Source organism: Coenobita brevimanus, chromosome 57 (assembly GCF_032717465.1).
Source record: "Coenobita brevimanus isolate Jiangsu-jjx chromosome 57, ASM3271746v2, whole genome shotgun sequence".
NCBI lineage: Eukaryota > Metazoa > Arthropoda > Malacostraca > Decapoda > Coenobitidae > Coenobita > Coenobita brevimanus.
The window spans coordinates 19,698,390-19,721,307 of record NC_137010.1 but is presented as its reverse complement, the minus strand read 5'-3'; the positions used below and the strand labels follow the sequence as shown (position 1 = coordinate 19,721,307).

The 22,918-nt window shown below is 40.8% G+C and overlaps 1 protein-coding gene across 1 annotated transcript in view; it reads right to left on the bottom strand.

Annotated features, from left to right (window-relative positions):
- Positions 1-4,963: 4,963 nt before the first annotated feature.
- The window catches only part of caly (ubiquitin carboxyl-terminal hydrolase calypso), a 125,530-nt gene continuing 107,575 nt past the window's right edge, over positions 4,964-22,918 (bottom strand). Inside the window, exons 12-15 of the mRNA XM_080274228.1 lie at positions 18,984-19,124; positions 15,593-15,747; positions 11,807-11,964; positions 4,964-5,510 (exon numbers count right to left, since the gene is read on the bottom strand). Of these exons, the coding sequence (XP_080130354.1) occupies positions 5,417-5,510; positions 11,807-11,964; positions 15,593-15,747; positions 18,984-19,124 (548 nt within the window). The 3' untranslated portion in view covers positions 4,964-5,416. The remainder of the gene's footprint in view (positions 5,511-11,806; positions 11,965-15,592; positions 15,748-18,983; positions 19,125-22,918) is intronic.

The following is a 22,918-nucleotide window of genomic DNA, read 5'->3' as shown; positions in this document are numbered from 1 at the left end:
AAATAATGTGGAGATAGCAAGAATAAAGTATTGGACTGTAGTAGTCAGTATGTTTTGTCAGTGATACTTCATATCTAGTTTTGTAATGGAGGGCTGTTGTCTGAATAAATTGCATTTCTGAAATTAAATTCATGTATTTTTATAAGATTTGTCAGCAGGAAGTATAGCTCTCTTCCTTTACCCTTAAACTACTGAACTGTAAATTTAGCCAAACCAGCCCTAATCCAACATAATGCAACTACAATTCGTTGATACCTGTATAATGTAAACTGACGTATCCTAATTGAATTGAAGCAAACCCAATAAGATAAAAATCATCTTACGGCAGCCCTAACTTGACAACCCAGGTTGGATACCTCTTCCCCTGCAATGAAACACAGATATTAGAAAAGTCCTTGAAGTAGGAGATGGGGGATGTGGCAGTGTGTGATGTGCCTGAGGTGTGGCAGTATGATACTGTATTTTGTGTGGCAGTTTGAAATGTGTATTGTCTTTACTGCACATGTACTTGTTTACACCCTGTAGTATGTTGCATCCTAGCTTTTCACATACAGGAACATAATTATGAGCTCATTTTACTTTATCTAATGTCTAGTTCTTGCAAGTTAGCACAAAATAGGTTACTAAAAGGTGTGTTGGAAATAGTGTTGGATATTAAACCAGATTGTGGAGATACATTTAACCATTTGGCTGCTATACAAACATTTAGGTATTTTATTCAGGGTACAACCAGACTGCTTTACTTAGACAAAACCCAGCTGTTGGAGGGCTATAAAGTACCAGTATTGTTAAACCCCTTCACTGCTACAGACTCACTTGGGAATTTTTCTCAGACACCCACAAGACAGTTTAATTCAGCTGAGAAATATCCTGCCAGTCAGGGGATTAACCCATGGAGTGCAAATAACAGCTTCAGGTTTGTTACTAGGACAGTGTGAATTGTAGGTCAGGCTATGCCAAACAACTAATACTTCAACTTTGCAGACTGGGGAGGCTCCTCAGGCAGGTAATTATGTACTACCTGGTTACAAAATTATCCTGACTAACCCATACATGTTTTTATTCTTATTAATTTTGCTTTCTTGTATTCTCATTAGCATATGAGTTACTGGTGCATTTGTGTATTTGAAAACATGTTCTGCAAGATTGCATTATTTCAGTTTATGTGTGAAGATAACAACAAAAACAAGACAGACGAGAAAAACTATATTGTTGATTGAGTAGTCAGTTCATATTGCAGTATTATTATTATTATTTTTTATCTTTTATGCTTTTATTTTTAAGAAAAGAGCAGAATTATGTAAAAGTTCTTTTTTTACAAAGGTTGTTAAAGCTTTTATATATATATATATATATATATTTAGCAGTGTAAGTTGGCAACAATTCTTCCTCTTACCAGTTAATCCATTCAGTCCAAGGACATCTTTTGTATTTTATTCATGCTACCATTATTCAGGTTGAGGGAGACTTCTCATTGTGAATGTGTTATTGGAGTTTGTATCCAACCTCTTCACAGGCAGAAATATCTCCAGAGCTGAAGAAATTAATTAGTGGTAGGAAGAATAAAATACAATAACAGTCATCTGGCAGAAAGGGTAAGTGGGACCTCTGAATCAATGTTATGTATTAGTTTTACATACTTCCAGCAAGCTCTTTCATTCCATCATGTTTTATGGGCAGCTAATCAGATGTCATATGTAGAGAATCACATCCCTGTTGTATTTCAAAGTGTAAAAGGAACAAAATTCATTCTTTCCATATCTTGGACATCTGGTTTGAAAGGTTTGTTTTCCGTTATGGTGGGTGTTGGAGGGATTCCTTTATGTGGTGGCACATAAACATGCTGTTCTGCTGCTCAGTTATATCAATGTCCCTCAGCTCCCTCTCTGTCCCCCAAAAGGAGGATGGTTGATCACAAGAGAAGGACAACTTCAGTCCGCTGTCCACTGGATTATATTCAGATGAACCTGCGGCTACAGTAACAGTGACAACAGCTGCTAAGGTTGGTATGAAGTACTTAGGGTAGTGGTATTTTTGCAGCTGTCATAACCTACTACAGTATTGCTTCAAGTTTCAACAGCGATAAAGTCTACAGAACATACCAGTACGTATGACACTGGTTATTCAGGATGGTGGCTGCTAAAGCAAATTTTACTAATCTAATTATGTTTGCAAAGGGTTTCAGTGTTAAAGAATAAATGTGTTCATTCTGCAAATTAGCCCACATGACAGAGAAGATAATTGTACATGTAGACGACGTATTTATCTAAGCTTTGTGAACAAGACGATGTTTAGTATTTTTCTTTTATACTGTATATGTTATTGGGTTCTGAATATTTGTAAGTGGCTAACAGAAGTGATAAAATCTTTATACTAACCACTGACATCTGAGCATTTTAGTGTGTACAAGCCTCAGTTATCTGGACCCTTGATTATCTTAACATAGAACTTGAACAAGATGTTTTATTAGTCACTCTGCAGTAGAAGAGATTGACACACACCACACACTGCAATACATTTTGTCTATTACAACACAGAGTTTTGTATCACACAGTTTGCAAACTGACTGCTTTTGCCATTTTATTATTTCCATTTGCATAGTAGGAAGGTAGTCATTGTATACTAATTTTCTAGTTATCTCATACCTGATGCCGCTCTCATGAAGGGTGGCCTTAGAACGGTTACCAGACATTTCTCTTCCTAAAACATCCACTTCTGTATCAGTACACCATCTTCTTGATATCCTTTACCCTTTCACCTTCTTTACACATTCAGTTGTACTTGCCAGGATGTAAATAGCTTTTATATATATATATATATATATATATATATATATATATATATATACATCCATCATCCAATCCTACATTGCCCCATGAGGAGTGTAGGAGCCCTGGGCTAGGCAGTTGTTCCTGACATTTAAGATGAGAGTGACCAGCCTCACTCATCCCTGAGTGGCATTATATGAGTATATATATATATGTAATGTATAGCCCATAGAAAAGCATCGAGTTTTTTATGATACATTTATGTGAAGCTACAGAATGTGGTGAAAGTTTTTGGCGTATCAGGTACAGCCAGGATCCTTTTCAAAGGGCTCGAATGATGAGTGAATGGAAGTGTGACCCATTGGATTGGGCAAAATTGGGCTGTCAGGACGTTGCTACTCCTCACCCTGCCCTAGGGTGGGAAAGGAGGTCTGGATGATGATGATGATGACAGCTGTAACCCTGAGTTAGTTATATATAAAGATTTACTGTGTTTAAGAATGAGGTTTACTTTTCTAAAAGATATTTGTAATTTATGATAAAACTAAATACTATTAGCCAGAGTATAGATACTGTACATTTGTCATTGGCTCAGATTATATTTGTATACCAACATATGCAAGGTAACTGAGTTTGTAATGCAGTGATGGACAGACTTTGGAAAGATGGTAATTGACTGTGTCATATTCTCAGCTGTCAAGAAGTCCAGCAGTTTTATGAAAATTGCTTGAATCCTGGTGACTTTAGTTTATTCTTGCTGCTACCAGACAATTTGATTCAGCCTGGAAAAGGCTACATACTGAAGGGGTTATACTAAAACTAATAAGATCTGATGATTAGGTTTTAGTAAATTGAAAATGATGTCTTGGAGCTCAGTGTTGTATGTAAAGAACATTCACATTTTATCATACTTCTGGTACATTAAACACTCAGAAATATTATACGTACATGGAGCACTATATTTTGTTATGAGAGTAATACAGGGGAACTATTCAAGATGTTCAAATGACTGAGAGATACAGTATTCTTCCATGGTATTTTTGAAGTTTTGAATTAGTGCTTTGAGTTTGATAACCAGCTTGTGTATCAGAATTAGTGTTGCTTCCTTCATATAATGTATTCACACAAATCATGTCTCCCACATCAGATTACTAATGTAAATATAAGCTTGAGCTAATTTTATGATCTGTATTCTTAAATTTAGCTTAAGTCTTGCCTTGTGGCTGCTACATTAGTGCAGCCCATATCCTAGTTTGTTTATTATGTAAGAGGGTTTCTTTTTTTAAATACTTAGTGCTATGCATATACCTGTATACCAATTAATAGAGAGGAATAGGCAGTAAAGAAAGTCAAGGAAGAAGTATTGGAGGGAAGAAGTATACAAAAAGTAAGGAGCAGAAAAAGAAGTAACCCATTATCATTAGACAAAATATAAGTTTACAACATAGTACATCAGTATCAGGAAAACTGGTTACAATAAAATATAAACAGACATGACCGTAACTGGGACAAAACTGCTGATTAAATTTTTTTTCGAGTCCAGCATATCCTAAATATGCCAGGTTCTTTGGCAAGCCTCTCATGAAATAAATTCACATACAAAATTCAAATATTGGGTATGCTGACATCCATTTTTGTGCATGTGCTTTGTAAGACCACATCAGAGGATATGAGCCCATTACAACTGGGTAAAGTATTGTGAAAAAAAAAAAGGAATGTATGTAATTTTCATCTGCTTGCCTAGCACCAAATATGAAAAAAATAACTCCCTGAGTAGTACAGTTGTAGCTGAATGTGAGCAAGAACATCATTAATTCTGTCTAGACTGTGATTCCACCCCTGTGATTTAATAAATATATTCCTCATTGATGTAGCTCAGTGGCAACTCTGTAATATAGCAATGTATTTTATACCAAGATTAGTTTGTCCATGTGTGAAGAGTTCAACTTTGGTTACATATTACAGATGTCTGTCCACCAACATGTACTGAATTGCAGTAGTTATTGGTATTACTTCAACATACTATTAGGTAATCAGTGGCTTGTGATGCAAATTTCCTATACCACTACTATTTCTCAAACATTATGAAAAGTGAAACTATCATTGCTTAAAACTTTTTATTTTTAACTTGAGTAAATAGTAAAATGGTTGCTCTACTTTGCACACATATAATGTATGTCATGTAGAGGGTAGTGGTGCTTATTTTGTAATGATTGACATTTTATGGATATAGTAAACGTTACTTTAGCTGTATAATCTCACACAGCTGTAACGGTTGTATTTATGATGTTATAACCACTGCAGTAGTGTGGTCATCACACTTGTAGTAGCTAATGGGAAGATGAAATGTTGTTAGAGGCCTTTACTGGCACCTAAAATATATGTAAATACTGATAAAGTTCAGAATGGAACTTTGATCATCCTGTGGGTTAATGCAAGTGATACATTATGTTCAGATGTCATAGCTTGATAACAGTTTTATAATTCACCTGAGTTAAACTAGTTAAGTTTGTCTTGTTACCTTTGTAAACTATGCTCTACAATTATGAGCTTCGGCAACCTTCTGTGCTACATAAAATTGCTTTTGTATAAAATGATTGTTCTTGTCCTTTATTAAGCTGACAGTTTAGTTTCTCTACAGGCTGACTTCATCTCTTCCTTTTACCCTTTGCTTTCTTCTTTCTGCCTCGCTTCTTGGATGAATTTGGGGAGGATTTGGATTCAGACTTCTTCATGGGAGCTCTGCAACAGGTATTGAATATCTGGGTTACAAAGAATAACAGTACTGAATAATTTAAGGGTATATTTAATCCACTTACAAGTACCAGGGAGTGGTCAGAGGTCCTCTGTGATGCTAGTGTGTATGTTAAATTCTCACATCAACTTAGCTGGAAAATCTCCATGATAATGATTATACCAGAGGTAAACACATACAGTGGTGCAGCGTATGACCCTTGACACACCACCCCTGTTGTTGTTGATCAACCCCAGGCTGTCTGGCCAAGAAGATCCATCAACTGCCTCTGCAGAGCAGTCCTGTGCTCTGCAGGGACCACATATGGGAACCAATGTTCCCTTGTGTAGTACAGTAGACCCTCACTTCAATGGACCTCAATCAACCAGATATTGGATTTAACGAACATTACAAAGGCCACTGACCTTTCGTCAGCTATAATGAACTATGTCCATTACATGGGGCATAACAGGTCACAAATACATGTGTTCCCTACCTTTTTTACTCCAACCTGGCCTGAAATTTGTCTCTGCCCATCGTGACTGCTGAGTTGCGGTAACAACCTATGATAATACTGTACTGCATTTGTGGTAGGTGGGGGCGCTCACCATCCACTCACTCAATGTAGTGCTGCTATTGGGTGTCTGCCCTTTCCTCTCCTCCATCCTTCTTTCCTTCTATCCTCTTCTGTCTTTCTTTCCTTCATTCTTTCCTTGTCCTTCTGCCTACGCATGACATTACACTCCCTCTTCTGTCTTTCCTTCATTCTTTCCTCTTCCTCCTGCCTGTGGGTGACTCTACACTAAGTGACATGCCAAATGGTTTCCTGTACACCACGCTGGGAATGCTACTAATAAAAAGTAGTGGTGCTCCCATTCCCGTTACTAGCTGGAAAAAGTAGCAGCGTTACTGGTTTCGCTACTTGATATGAAATGTAGCGGCGCTCCTGCTACTTTGGATAAGAAAAAGGTAGGCAAAGGAAAGGTTAACAAAAATCTGTGATATAGCAATACACTATATACAGTTTTTGATAATATTAGTCAGTCTGAGTGGTTATGTTGTGTACCAATAATGTCAGTATATACTTATAGCAAAAAAAAAAAAAAAAAATGTACAAGTCGGTGTCACTTTAATGAAGCTTAAGAGCCGAAGGTACAGGAAAAAGCTATTTACTGCATAATGTAAAAAATGTTCTTTTACATTTACCTAGTATACCTGCTGAAAGTAACATATGTAAATAAAAGAAAAAAAAAAGTGGCCTACCATTGATACGTATTATATAGATTTACTATACTTTCATTGATACCTATTTAAGATATGTACGAAAACAAAAGTACTGTAAAAATGAACTGAGGCTTTCTTTGAAAGGCTATTTATACAATAGCAATGTTTTTTTTCTATTACTTTAAACTAAAAGTAACATACTGTTATGAAATAATAACATAGTAAGTAATAATTAGTCTGAAAGAATGGGGGAGAGAGCCGGAATTAGAGACGGGGATAATTGTGTGTGTGTGTGTGTGGGGGGGGGGCCTACATCTAGCTGACATCCTTATTTATCTTTACTTAATTTAAATGATCGATAATTACTAATAAATAATAATTAATAAACAACTGATGTAACGTAGAACAGACATCAGTAATTGACAGAACTGATGAAAGTATTATTTTTTGCCATTAATAAATACAACCAAAGCGTCGGCATATCTGTATGTACTCACTGACTCTGGGCCTGTATTGGTCGCAAAAGTAGCGAGGAGTGCGGTATCGCATGAGTACAGCCAAAAAGTAGTGGCGCTTGCAGTTCTACTACTGGCTAAAAAAAGTAATGGCGTTACCACCATCGCTATTAAAATAGTAGCGGAGCTATGTAGCGCTGCTACTAATAGCGGCGTTATTCCCAACTTTGCCTGTACACCAGGAAATCATTTACTATGCTGGGTGGTAACCATATAACCAAATTTTGGCACCTGGTGGTTTAGTGGGTAATTATTGTGCTCCAATCAGATCGAGCCAGTGAAGGATTACCGGTATATCCAAGGGATGGTTGGGGTTGATTGCTCATACAATGCCACTCAGGGATGAGTGAAGCTGGTCACTCTCATCTTAGATGTTGGGACCAACTGCCTAGCCCTGGGCTCTTATGCTCCTCATGGGGCAATGTAGGACTGGATGATGGATGAATGGATGGATTAATCATGAAGATGTGCTATGAGATGGATATGAAATAAGTTTCAACTGAGCAAAATTATCAGCCAACTTAGTTTAAAATGGGTATAGGTTTCATTTTTATTACTACAATATGCTACCGTGCTCATTTATTTTTAGACGTGCTTGAAATTCCTCCGGTGGGGGGGGGGATCAGATTTAACAAACTATTGGCTTTATCAGAGCAGGCTTCCCCTCAATTAGTCCGTTATATCAAAGGTCTACTATGCTTGTAAGTGAGGCGGTTGTACAAAGGCAAAGTAACTTGTGCAGCTGAAATATAACTAACAATTCACAGGTGGCATTCCAACGCTCGGTAGTTATCCAGATCGCATTCCAACGATCGGTAGTTATCCAGCTCTGCCAACTTACCCTTCAGCCCAACTATGTAATTTGTATTTTATTCTGGCTAACACAGACAATTTAATTAAGCTGAGGGGAGCTGGCCAGAAACACACATACACTAATTATAAGAGAGCCAACTGGGAGGCCTTTGTAACTGAAACAGAACAACATTTCAAAACACTAAACAGTACACCCATCACAATCATCAACACCGCTGCGCACACTTTCAATACAATTATACAAAATGCAGACAAAAGACACATCCCTAGAGGCAACAGAAAGAGAGACAACCCCGACTTGTCACACCAGAAATTCAAGGCCTCATCAGACAACGGGACACACTGTGACACACCCCATACACAAGACACCGTACAACAAATACAAGAACTGAACACTCAAATAAACAATATAATATCAGAACAGCAAACACTAAACTGGAAAAATTGCCTCCAAACACTTGACCACAAAACAAACATCAGCAAACTCTACAAAACACTAAACAGCATCACACTTTCCAACAGCAACACCACACAATCACACGCTGCCATCAGAACAACAGACACCATACCCTCAAACAAACAAACAAACAAACAAACACTCTCATCAATCACTTTTCACAAGTCAGCCATCTAAACCCCCCCATCCCGAAGACCGACGTATCATCCGACGTAAGAGACAGTTCCCCACAGACCCAGACTACACACCTTTCACTTACAACCAGACGAAGCACATCATTAACAACCTCATGCACTCATCTGCCTGTGGACCAGACAACATAAGCAACATACACCTTAAACACCTTGGACCACAAGGCATACAACCACTCACCAACATGTCAAACTACAGCTACTCACACAATATAATACCTAAACATCTGGAAACATGACAATATCATCACTATCCCTAAACCCAACAAAGACCCAACGTTACCCTCCTCACATCGCCCCATCACACTCCTCTGCACCCCCTCTAAAGTCACGGAACAACTGGTACTACAACTAGTCACACCTCACATTTCCCTAGCCCAGTCACAACATGGCTTTAGGCTACTACACTCCACAAAAACCCTTCTTACAAACCTTACACAGAGAGTTTTCAATGGCATAAATTCAGCTAGGCCACCACACAGAATACTCCTAATCACACTAGACGTTAGCAAAGCTTTTGATGCCATCCTCCGCCACAACCTCACAAACAAAATACTCAACACAAACAAGCACAATAACACAAAAAAATGGCTGGCAAACTACTTAGCAGGCGGATGTGCACATGTAATATTTGCCGGTCAGTCTTCTAACATCAGAAACTTCACAAACGGCGTTCCCCAAGGATCTGTTTTGTCCCCTACACTCTTTAACCTATACATGCACGACGTACCCACACCCCACAGATACACATAGCTTCCTATGCAGATGATATAACACTAACATGTACACATCAAAACGCAAACACAGCTGCACACATCATTCAACCTTACCTCAACACACTACACGAATGGTTCACCACAAACAGGCTCAAAATAGCCCCAGCCAAATCTACAGTGACCCTTCTCACAAGCTGGACAGCAGAACACAGTCACATCCCACACCTCACCATAAACAACACTCCCCTACCACACACACACACACACACACACACACAAAATCCTTGGTGTAACATACAATACATCAATGTCATTTAAACAACACATCACAAATATTAAACTTAAAATAACACCAAGACTCAATGCTTTGAGGTCACTTGCCCATACAACATTCGAACAAAACAAAGACACCACCACCACAGTACAGTATACAAACAATAAATACGTTCAGTGATGAATTATGCAAGCCCTGCCTGGGCTTCTAACCTCACCAAAACACACTACAACACTCTACATACCATACAGAACAAGGCCCTAAAAATAATCACAGGCTGCACAGCTGCTACACCCACAGACCACCTACATCAAGAAACCAAAGTCCTCAAAGTCAAGGATCACCTAGACATGAGAGGCACCCAGTTTCTTGCTGCAGCCTCCACAAACCCACAACATCCACTACAGTACATGGCAGCACATCCACCCACACCAAGGAACATCAAAACAACACCCAGCACACGATACCATACACAAATACTGTCATCTCTCCCCCCTGGCCCACCTCAGACCAGCTTCCAGAAGCATATCCACACTCAGATCACTCGCCGTTCCATTCAGTCACTTAAAGACAACACACTGCTGCATGCACGGCCTCCTGACATCCATCCTTCTGAATCCTATCTTCCTCGTGAGGACAGGGTCCACCTGGCCAGGCTGAGATGTGGGCACCATCCAGCCCTCTTAAGCTACCAGAAGAGGCTGGATGACTCTGTCACTGATGCCTGTCCAGGATGCAACACAGCACCCCATACTATTAAGCACATTATGGAAGACTGCATTGCACACAATCACCTATGCCAACAACACAACATACACTCTGAGAGCTCTGTGGGAAAGCCCGGTCTCGGCCATGGCCTTCCTAAGGGGCTTGGGGCTGTTCTGCCCAACTGCCTAGGGAACAACTACTACTACTACTACTACAATACAATACAGGCATACCCCGGTTTAACGATCTAACTGGTTAGGTAAAACCCCATCGTTAGGTGGGGTATCGTATATCAGGGTACTTTTAACATGTATTTCAATGTGGACCGTTTACCAGCCTTGGATTTTCCCCCAAACCATGTCCAAAACCTACCCAGATGAGCCCAAAAACAGGTTTAAAGGCAATCTAAATGACCTAAAAGCTGTCAAGGAAGCTAACCTAAGCCTAACACCTGTAAATAACTCACTAAAACCAACAAATCAAATCTGAATACCGTCAAATGTAAGTCTGGAAAAAATCAAACTTAGTAAACTGTACCTCAAAATGACAATGTTCACCTCACCTATGGTTAAAACACATTAATCTAAGTCTAAAAACCATTTATAAATCAACCTAAACATACAAGTTTAATCTAAAATATCATCAAAATCAGTAAGAAAAATCAAAACCCATCGTTAAACTGGGGTTTGGCCATCATTAGGAGAGGTATGGTGCAATTTCTACCCCCATCGTTAAGCCGGGGTATCACATCTTGGGGTATCGTATATCGAGATATTGCAGTATTTACTGTGTATTCCTAAGTATCAGGACTTGTGTTTATCCAAGGGGGTGATGTCAACAATAAGGAAGTACGTAACAGATCATCATTCAAGGGGTCTAAAGACTGCTCGGTCAGAACTGCCTTACATGGGTAGAGTGTGACGTATCTGCACCTTTAATAGTAAAAATTATCTGTCAGTATAACTAGGAAGCGTTGTGAGGAACACACTGAGGTGGTTTGGCCATGTGGAGAGGATGGAGGGTGAAAGACTGACGAAGAGAGTGTATGTGAGTGAGGTGGAGGGTGGAAGAGGGAGGGGGAGACCGAGGATGAGATGGAGGGATGGGGTGGAGAGGTATATGAGAGAGGGGGGTGTGAGTTGGGAGCAGGGTAGTGAAATGGCGGGGGACAGGGCGACTTGGAGGCGATTTGTTTGTGGCCACCCCAAACGGGATTGAGGCGTCTGGCAATAGATAGATAGATAGATAACTACCTGACTACCGCCACCTTATATTCTATTAAGAGGTTTTTGGCAACTCAAAATATCTCACTCTGAGGAGAACCTTAAGGTGTATGATGCTCTAATCACCACATCATCAACTTATCTAACTTCTGGCACTAGTGTACACAACACTGTGATCCTAACTTGGAGGTGCGAGGTGTGGAGGGTGCTGGAGGTGGTCGCTTCCGTCCTGGCTGCAGCTGTTGTTTCACCAGGTCACCCATCTTACCCTGTTCTGCCAGCATCGCCAGAAAGGTTATTATGAACTGATCATAGTTGTGTGTCCGCCGACTGTCGTCAATCTGAGGAAAAATGCATCTCTTTAGAGTATAACCATTTTCCAACAAACCTCCTGATTAAGAAGACACATGAAGGAGTCTGGAGTGGTGGTTGTTGTTCTACCCTAGTCTGTCTGGCCAAGCAAACCCCCTGATTATAAACAAGAAGCCACCTTCCTGTATCATACTGCCCCTCACCAAGGTCTAAACAGGGTTCTTCCACATGGCAAGGTGCATTGAAAAAGTAGGCATAACCCCCAAAAGGATGAGCTATGAACAGGTGATAGACTATGTATGGGCAGTAGTCTCAGCTCAGAATTTGCCTACTGAGTGTACTTGGTAAATGTGGTCAATTTCCTTGCTTGGGAGTGTTGCATTAGGTCAGCTACAGGGGTTTGACCAAGCATCACTCCCATGGTTAAAGCCCCATGGAATGATGGTAGCCACCCACCCACTACCTATTCGGTGAGCTAACAGATATTACACAGTGCCCAAGGGTCTATCTATCTATCTATCTATTGCCAGACGCCTCAATCCCGTTTGGGGTGGCCACAAACAAATCGCCTCCAAGTCGCCCTGTCCCCCGCCATTTCACTACCCTGCTCCCAACTCACACCCCCCTCTCTCATATACCTCTCCACTCCATCCCTCCATCTCATCCTCGGCCTCCCCCTCCCTCTTCCCCCCTCCACCTCACTCACATACACTCTCTTCGTCAGTCTTTCACCCTCCATCCTCTCCACATGGCCAAACCACCTCAGTGTGTTCCTCATAACGCTCCCTATCACATCCACATCAACACCACAACGTTCCTTTATATCCTCATTTGTCAGCCTATCTCTCCATGTGACTCCACAGGTTCCTCTTAAATAACTCATTTCCACTGCTCTCACTCTTGACTTGTGTCCTTCCAACAACGTCCAAGCTTCACTTCCGTACGTTAGAGTTGGTATCACAATACTGTCATGTAGTAACTTTTTCACTTCCATGCTCACTTCCCTGTTTCTTATCACTGCTTTCAAAGAACCAGCAACCTTTCTTCCCTGCTGTACCCTTTCAAGCACATCTCCCTCCAAACCTCCATCCTTACTCATCACACTACTCAAGTACTTAAACGTACTCACATTTTCCAATTCCTCACCATCCAACCTCACTGTACATTCACTGACTTCACCTCTCTCAAAGACCATCACTTTACTCTTCCCTACATTCACCTTCAAATTCCGTTTCTTACACACTCTCCCAAACTCATCCACCAAGCCTTGCAGCTCCCCTTCGTCTTCACTCAACAACACAGTATCATCTGCAAACAACAGTACAGGGAGTTTCCAAACACTATCCTCTCTCACCAGGGCCACTCCAACATCCACTACCCTACCTTGTACCTCTTTTATTACCCCATCCATGTACAGATTGAACAACCATGGAGACATGACACATCCCTGTTTCAACCCAACTTTCAAAGAGAAAAATTCACTTAGTTCACCATCCACACGCACTGCAGCCTTCGCACCATCGTACATACTCTTCACAGCATTCAACAACTTCCCATCTACTCCATATATGCTTAACACTTTCCACAATCCTTGTCTATCCACCCTGTCATATGCTTTCTCCAAATCCATGAAAGCCGCATACAACTTCTTTCCCTTCTCTAGAAACTTTTCAATTAAAGATCTAAGAATGAATATCTGATCTACACAACCTCTTCCCTTCCTAAAGCCTCCCTGTTCTTCTCCAACTAATTTCTCTGTTCTTTCTCTAACTCTGTCAATAAGTATCCTACCATACACTTTTCCTACTATACTAAGAAGACAAATGCCCCTACGATTACCACACACTTCTTTTTCCCCTTTTCCTTTGTACAAGGGAATAATTATACCTGACTTCCAATCCTCCGGGACTCTACCTTCCTCCCAGGCTAATCTGCACATCTTCCACATCCACTCTACTACTATCTCACCCCCATGCTTCAGCATTTCACCACACACTCCATCAATTCCTGGGGCTTTCCCAGATTTAACTTTCTTCATTGCTTCCACAACTTCTATCCTACTGATTTCTTCCTGTCTTCTCACCTCCCTCCTTCTCCCAGCCATTCCCCAGCCACTTATACTCGCATTACTTCCATCCCCTACGTTCAACAATTCCTTAAAGTGTTCTCTCCATCTGCTCACTTTTTCTCCCTTCTCCACTAGTAATCTACCATTTTTATCTTTCACTCCCCTGCTAACTTCACTTCCACCCTGTCTTACTCTTTTCACCTCTTTCCAGAACATTTTCTTACAGTCCCTCCACTTTACACTCAAATTCCTACCAAATTCCTCATCCACTCTCTTCTTACTCTCTCTTACTAATCTTTTCACCTCTCTCTTTCTTTCTACATATAACTCTCTCTTCCGCCTCTCAACTTCTTCCACGCCCCTATTTCTCATCCATTCATTGTATGCTTTCTTCTTTTGTGCCACAGCCTGTTTCACCTCTTCAGTCCACCACGCTGTTCCTTGCACCCCCCTCCGTCCTCTCTTCCTTCCACACACCACATCACATGCTGCACATATTTCTTCTGTAAATATGCTACACACACCTTCCATGTCTCCCATCTGCTCCAATTCATATTTGCTCAATCGTTCCTCCACTTCTCTCTTATACTCTGCCTTTTTCTCATCCTCTTGTAACCTTTCCACTCTCCTTGCAACTACTCCTTCTTCTCATCTTTCCCTTCTTCTATTTCTCCATTTTAATTGGACCTTGACTCTGGCCACCACCAAGTAGTGGTCAGAAAGTCCACTCCCCCAACCTCTATAAACTCTTGCATCCATTACACATCTTCGCATCCTTTCATCCACACACACATAATCAATCATTGTCTTCCTTTCATTCAGTTCACCATCCACCCTTCTCATCACTCGCCATGTATACCTGTGGATCATTTTATGCCTGAAGAGGGTATTGGCTACCACCAACCCCCTGGGATAATGCAGACCAGGAGTGTTCATCTTCTCTGAGCCACATACTCTACTTGCCACTGTATGTTCCACTTTTTGCTACATCCAGTTCAGCCATTAAACATTCCTTCTCCTGCTTTCCTTCAACTCCTTGGGAATCGCCTGGACAACTTCCGAGTTTTAGCTTGCCATTGTTTGATACTTCAGTTGTCTCTTTATTTGTCACATGTATGTGCTTGATTTGGATAACAGTAATGTCCTCTTTACCTTTTCAACAGTGTACTCTATGTCAGTCTGCGAACAGTTCTCTGTTTTGCTTTTTTGGGACTGTAATGGGTGATGGACATGGTGGAGTACATATATGAAATGTGACAAATGAGTTGACCACAAAAGTACTGGGACTTAATCACTGGACAGCAAGATATCACCAGTTATATACCAACACGTAAACCTATCTTCAAACAACTGATATCTGCCTACAGGATATCTAACCGTTGTTTAGCAAATATGATATAGCCAGCGGACAACCTACCCCCAAGTTCAACAGAGCCGAGGTTTTGAGCAACCCAGTACAAATAGTCCTGGGAGTCACATCCCTGAATGACTCTAGGATAAATTGTGTTCTCACATTATTTCACTCAACCCCCAAAACTTGCAGCCTAAGGAACTATCAGTATGGTAAAAATAAGGAAACAACAGCTCACCTTGTAGCGTTTTCTCTTCTCAAGCTCATCTTTTAGGAGTCCCTCACATGTGGTAATCTCAGTGCCCATCAGGTGAATGAGTCTGAGAAGGTCACACGGGCCAGAGATGCCATCTTCCAGTGATTTCACATAGTCACTATCCCAGTCTGTGTCAACTGAGAAAATACGATTCAGGTGATATGGAAATACTGTATGATGAAATGCAAGGAAACCCAGCAACTGAATGCCAATGCAAAGGAAAAACCTGAACATTAGTCAAGTCAGGGTACACCTGAAAAATTTAGAGTTGTATTCCTGTTGCACTTGGGTACTTTCCCTTTTATGGGACAGTTCTCTGATGCACATAGGCAAATAACTGGAGGGCCTTAGTGCTGTGTACAGTACTATGTAATGTATCAGCCCTGTTGCCCTCATATAATTATTAGATACCTGGTGGTCATGTGAGTTATGGCACTCCAACCAGAATATGTGGCCTATTAGGGTCTAATTCTGAGAGATGGTTGGGGTTTACTGCTCACACAATACCACCTGATCACCCTTGCCATAAATGTAACCTAGCTCCAGCTATATATGCTCCTGATGGGGCAATACTGGATTGGATAATGGATGGATGAATGGTCAAAGATATGTACTAGTATCTGTCAAGTTCACTCTGGGAAAAAGCTGAATATGACACAGGACATATACCAATAACCATCAGATATATATATAGGAAAATTACAGACTACTGTCTGTCATTTCAGGGAACAATGTACAGACATGGGCGAAAGTCTGTCAACACTACTATGCCGGCTGTGGCTGTGACAAGGGAAGGTGATGAATGTGAAGCACACAAAAAGGCTACAGTATGAGAAGAAAGGATACTCTGTTATTTGGGGAGGAATGAGAAACATGGAAGGCAGGACACAATGCTGGCAAAGAACTGTTTGCAAGCTTTAGCTCATGGCTGTACCTGCATAAAGTTTACACAAAAACACCTGGATATAACTAGTGACACCTGTGGCACTAAGTATGAAAGTTTTCATTTCCAAAGTCTGGGCTGACTGCTCAAATGCTGAAGGCCTCAGGAGATATAGGAGTGGGGTTAGTTACTGATTTCATAAATACGATTATATATGAGTGTGTTGTCCCCAGTGGTTGGCTGAAGAGTGTGACTGTGTACATGGGGAAGGGTGATGCCCTGGAAAGAGGAAATTAAAGAGGCATGAAGCTTTTGTACCAGATAATGAAGGGAATGGAGAAAGTCCTAGAAGGTATAATTAGAAAAGTGGGAACACTGATGAGATGCAGTTTGGGTTTATGCCAGGCAAAGGGATCACTGATGCCATATTCAATGTTGGATAGCTTCAGAAAAATTATACAGTAAAGAAAAGGGATCTGTACTTTGTTTTTGTTGACTTGGAGAAGGCCTTTGACAGAGTCCCGTGGGAAGTGGTGAAGTGGGCAATGAGAAAGCTTGGGATTGAGGAGTGTCTGGGTAGGGTGGTTATGGCTATTTATGTGGATGTTCGAACCCAGGTAAGAGTGAATGGAGATTTGAGTGATGAGTTTTCTATGAATGTTCGTGGGCATCAGGGATGGGTCATGTGCCCCTCGTTGTTTATCAAAGTATTTGAAGCCCTCTCACAAACTTTAGAAATGGACTCTTGTGGGAGATGTTGTATGCTGATGATTTGGCTTAGATTGTAGAGAATGAAAGGGAGGCAGAGGAAAGATTTAGAAAGTGGAGTGATGGTATGGGACACACAGGCCTGAGAGTAAATGCAGAGAAAACAAAGGTGATATCTAGGGCTGGTGGCAGTACTGTCAAGGAAGAGGGAGAGTGGCCATGTGCGATTTGCCACAAGGGCATGGGAAGTAATTCCACCTGGTCCAGCGTTTGTGATATGTGGGTGCACAACAAATGCATGAAAGGATTGATCTTTCTGGTGAACCTCGCAACTGTGTGGAAGGGTTCTGTTATCTGGGAGACATGTTAAGTGCTGGAGATAGCTCTGTGGCTAGAGCGAGGAGTGACTGGAAAAAGTTCAGAGAGCTGTTTCCTCTCCTGACACTGAGAGGGCTCTCCCTCCATGCCAAGGGAACTTTATGTGCTGCATGTGTTAGGAGTGTAGTGCCGTATGGTAGTGGGACCTGGGTTTACAGGAGGAGGATATCTGTAAGATCAAACATAAAGAAATGACAATGATTAGGTGGATGTGCAGCACATCCTTGAGTGCAAGGCCTGGGGGGGCTAGGTTTATGATGGAAGAGGTAAGAGGTCGGATGGGACTGGAGCGTATTGTTGTGATGAGGAGGGATAGACTGAGGTGGTCTGGGCTTAGGGAGAGGATGGAGAATGATAATTGGGTGCAGAAAGTGTGAAGTGTTAACATTAGCAGCAGGGTTGCGAGAGATAGTCCAAAAAATATCTGGGATGAAGACAATGAATGTGACCTTAGGGATATAGGACTGAATAGGAGGGACGCCGGAGATCAAGCAGCATGGAATGCTGCCATTAGGTGACCATGGCCAACACATGCAAGCATGTTGGAGACTTTAAAAATGAAAACACACACACACACACACACACACAGAGTCAACCCTCTGTGTAACCTACCCTGCCATACACTTTTTTCTTCCCCACAGGGGCAACTTTCCACCCCCAAAATTGGCTTTCCTGACATAAACCAAACCACTGATAATATACTCGTAGGGGTATAAAAAGAAAAAGCTACCCTCTTCCCAAGATGAATTTTTTCAAGCAAGCTCTGCAAATGCATTTCATTTCTAAAATCAGAATTTTGTGAGCTTTCCAACAGCAGTTTCAGAAACAATACAATCAGATGTGATGTTTTACAATGGACACTCACCATGCCAACTGGGCAGTACTGGACAAGATATTCACTGCTTACAACATCTCACAAGTAGTTCACAAATACAGTACAAAACGGTATACTTCACAAGATAAAACTCTCAGCTATGACCCTGTGCTGCTTTATTTAATTTCACATGAAATCTTTTCTCTTGGCAAATATTTAAGTTTTGTGATATTATTCACATCATGAGCAACTTTTTGGAGCAATCCTCTACTACGGTATGAAGCAATCTGCATAAAAATACTAGAGAGTGTGATTCAGAGTAAACAGTACACAAACATTTATATACATTTAGTACAAGCGTTATCATCCTCCTGCATACATGGAAATGCACATAAAATAAAGTAAATGTGCATTTAACTTTTTCCAATCTGAAATCAGATAAGGTAGCCTAGAGGCATTTTTGTCATGACCATCCCCTGTCTGGGGGCTCCCAGGATTGGGTAAGGCGTCAGAGATGGTGATGAGAAGGATGAAATCAGATCCAAGTAGCATGCTCAATCCTCAAAAAATGATACTGGCCAAACACTCACATTTGAAATCGAGTTCCGGCTTGACATCAAGAGGCTCCTGTTTAATGTCCAAGTCCAGGCCACTGGAGGCAAAACTGCCAGCACTGGGGGGGTCAGTGGTGAAGCTGTCCAGGAGAGAGGGGTCACTCTTCACATCCTTCTCTGGAAAAAGTGCAACAGAATGGATGGTAGTGAGATCAAGGGCCATATTTATTAACCTCATCACAGTTTTCATACGCGTCAAACGCGTATGATCTACTTACCCCCTCATGGTTTTCATACGCATGTAGACACGTATGAGCCACTGGATGGAGAAACACAAGAAAGAAAAGGCATACGATCTGCTTTCATATTCATTATAGGCTCGTATGTCTGGAAATGGTGTGCCTAACAGTAAACATATGTCTCGCTGGTCTAAGTTGCAAGTGACAATCTTTTACTTTTTGTGGCTAATACATTACAATAAATCTCGCTTTGACTGGGACGAGAAAATAGTACTAAAGCAAATTTTCATGTGCTCTATACAGTTAGTTACAGTACTCAGTGACTGCATTATGTTTACATTACTTTGGTGTCAAACAGAAGGGGGACTGTATTTAATATAAGTACTGTAGTGCTGTAACCAACATGATATATCGCCGATATTTGGATTTTTTTCTGATACTGAACCGATACCAATATCTACTGCCAATATCAGGCTGTCAGATATGGACAGAAGGAACATTAAAGTGACTTTTATTGATTCTGTTCACTGTTTTGTCCGATACTGTGTGAATGAATAAGTGTAGAGTAACTCTTGAGATGAGATGAACAACATTTGAGAACTTTGTTTAAGCTCAGTTCTACAGCGCAACAATCCCTTAACTGATAGAAAAATGTTACTTATCAATCTTGTCTATGCTTCTTCATTACTGCACTATGTGTACAAGGTGTGCTGTTTGGTAGTCATATGTGTGTGTGTGTGTGTGTGTGTGTGTGTGTGTGTGTGTGTGTGTGTGTGTGTGTGTGTGTGTGTGTGTGTGTGTGTGTGTGTGTGTGTGTGAGTATATATATATATATATATATCAGCACCAGCACCAGCAATTACAAGTCCACTGCTGAACAAAGGCCAATCTTTGCCACATTTTCCCTGCAAATTTCTGTATCTCATCACTCCACCTCCTGTCTGCCCTTTTTCTGCTACGTTTACAATCTCTTGGTGCCCAGTCAATCAGTCTTTTGCTCCATTGGTTATCCCTTCTTCTTGCTACATGGCCTGCCATCTCCATTTCTGTTCTTTTATAACTTCTATTATATCTTTGACTTTAGTCTGCTCTCTCACCCAAGCTGAACTTTTCCTGTCTCTTAAAGATATTCCCAACATTGTCCTTTCCATTGCTCTTTGAGAACGGATTAATTTACTTTCCACTGATTTTGTCAGTTTGCACATCTCATAACCATACATCATAGCTGGAATTATCCATTTGTTATATACATTTTGTTTCATACAAACTGGCAAGCTACTTTTCATAATATCTCTATGTTTACTGAATGCTCTCCATCCAATTGTAAAGCATCTTTTCATTTCACTATTTGCCCCACGTAATTGTTCTCCTCGACTTATTCAAGAATTGCTTTGCTTATTCTGATGACGCTCTTTGGTGTTTGTGGATTAAACATTACTTTAGTTTTACTCGGGTTAATCTTTAGCCCTACTTTGAGACTTTCTCTGTTCAGGTCATTTAACATTTCTTGCAATGTCTCTGCTGTTTCTGTAATTAGGACAATGTCATCTGCAAATCTTAAATGGTTTAGCTTTTCTCCATCTATGTGCACTTCTTTGTTTTCCCCAACCTAGCTTTCTGAAAATACTTTCTAGGCATGCTGTAAATATTTATGGTGAAATTGCACCTATCTAATGCACACCTTTCTCAATCTTAATTTTTTCCAAATCCTTGGATACTGTAACTGTAACAGTTTCTTCTTTATATATGTTTTTGAGCAGTTTTACAACGTTCTCATTCACTCCTTGTTCTCACAATGAATTTATAACTGCTATGTGCTCCACCGGGTTGAAAGCCTTTTTGTATTCAACAAAACCTAAGCACAGTGGTTTATTATATTCTGCAGTTTTCTCAATTAGCTGATTCATTGTGTGTAGATTATCAGTAGTCGAATACCCGCTTCGGAATCCTGCCAGTTCACAAGGCTGGTTTTCCTCCAAATTTGTTGTTACTCTGTTTGTAAGGACTTTAGTGAAGAGTTTGCAAATGACTGATAATACTGTATGCTAATGGGTCAATAGTTACTAAGAGCTTTTGAGTTACGTTTTTTGTAAAGTAAAATAACTATTGCATTACACCAGGTTTTAGGAATTTATTCTTTTTTATACAATGAGTAAATAAGTGAGCAAGCCTATTTTGTACTTCTACTCCTGCATCCAACAGTAAATCTACTACTATTACACCTTCTCCCGAAGCCTTCCCTCTTTTCACATTCTTAAGAGAAATATTTACTTCATCTGGTGTTACCTCACTTGTCAACTGAAAAATTAGCTATTGGTACTACGGTCTTTGATGCATACAGTTTTTTGTAAAATTCTCCAACTCTCTTCACCCCCTTATCTCTGCATTTAATGACTTCACCATTTTTGTCTTTCAGTGATGTAATTTGTTGCTTCCTAGTGCTATTTTACTTTGGACCTGTGTCAGACTTTTTCCTTTTTTTGATGGTTTCTTTGATCTGATCCATGCTTCTCTATCTTTTTTCTTCTCCTTGTCTGTTCCTGATAAGTTTGTTTAATTCCACTCATTTTATTTCACCTTTCTTTGTTTTTTACCTTCATTTCCTTTCTTCTTTTCATAAGCTCGAGTGTCTTTTCTGAATACTACTTGGCTTTGGTTGTATTAGGTTTTCCTACTACCTCCGCTGATTCTCTTAGCACTTTTGTTAGTCTGTCATTCAGCTCATCAATGTCACATTCAGCATTACTTAGAGCCTGAAATCTGCTCCTTATTTCCAACTGAAAGGCTGCTTTGTTTTCGTTTCCTTTTACTGGGCATATCTTATTATTTTTAATCATCATCTTTCTTTCACTTCCGAAACTGAATCTAGCTGTGCAACCCACCATTCTATGGTCTATCTATCTATCTATTGCCAGATGCCTCAATCCCGTTTGGGGTGGCCACAAACAAATCGCCTCCAAGTCACCCTGTCCCCCGCCATTTCACTGCCCTGCTCCCAACTCACACCCCCCTCTTTCATATACCTCTCCACCTCATCCCTCCATCTCATCCTCGGCCTCCCCCTCCCTCTCTCCCCCTCCACCTCACTCACATACACTCTCTTCGTCAGTCTTTCACCCTCCATCCTCTCCACATGGCCAAACCACCTCAGTGTGTTCCTCATAACGCTTCCTATCACATCCACATCAACACCACAACGCTCCTTTATATCCTCATTCGTCAGCCTGTCTCTCCATGTGACTCCACAGGCTCCTCTCAAATAACTCATTTCCACTGCTCTCACTCTTGACTTGTGTCCTTCCAACAACGTCCAAGCTTCACTTCCATACGTTAAAGTTGGTATCACAATACTGTCATGTAGTACGGTAACTTTTTCACTTCCATGCTCACTTCCCTGTTTCTTATCACTGCTTTCAAGGAACCAGCAACCCTTCTTCCCTGCTGTACCCTTTCAAGCACTTCACCCTCCAAACCTCCATCCTTACTCATCACACTGCCCAAGTACTTAAACATACTCACATTTTCCAATTCCTCACCATCCAACCTCGCTGTACATTCACTGACTTCACCTCTCTCAAAGACCATCACTTTACTCTTCCCTACATTCACCTTTAGATTCCGTTTCTTACACACTCTCTCAAACTCATCCACCAAGCCTAGCAGCTCCCCTTCGTCTTCACTCAACAACACAGTATCATCTGCAAACAACAGTACAGGGAGTTTCCAAACACT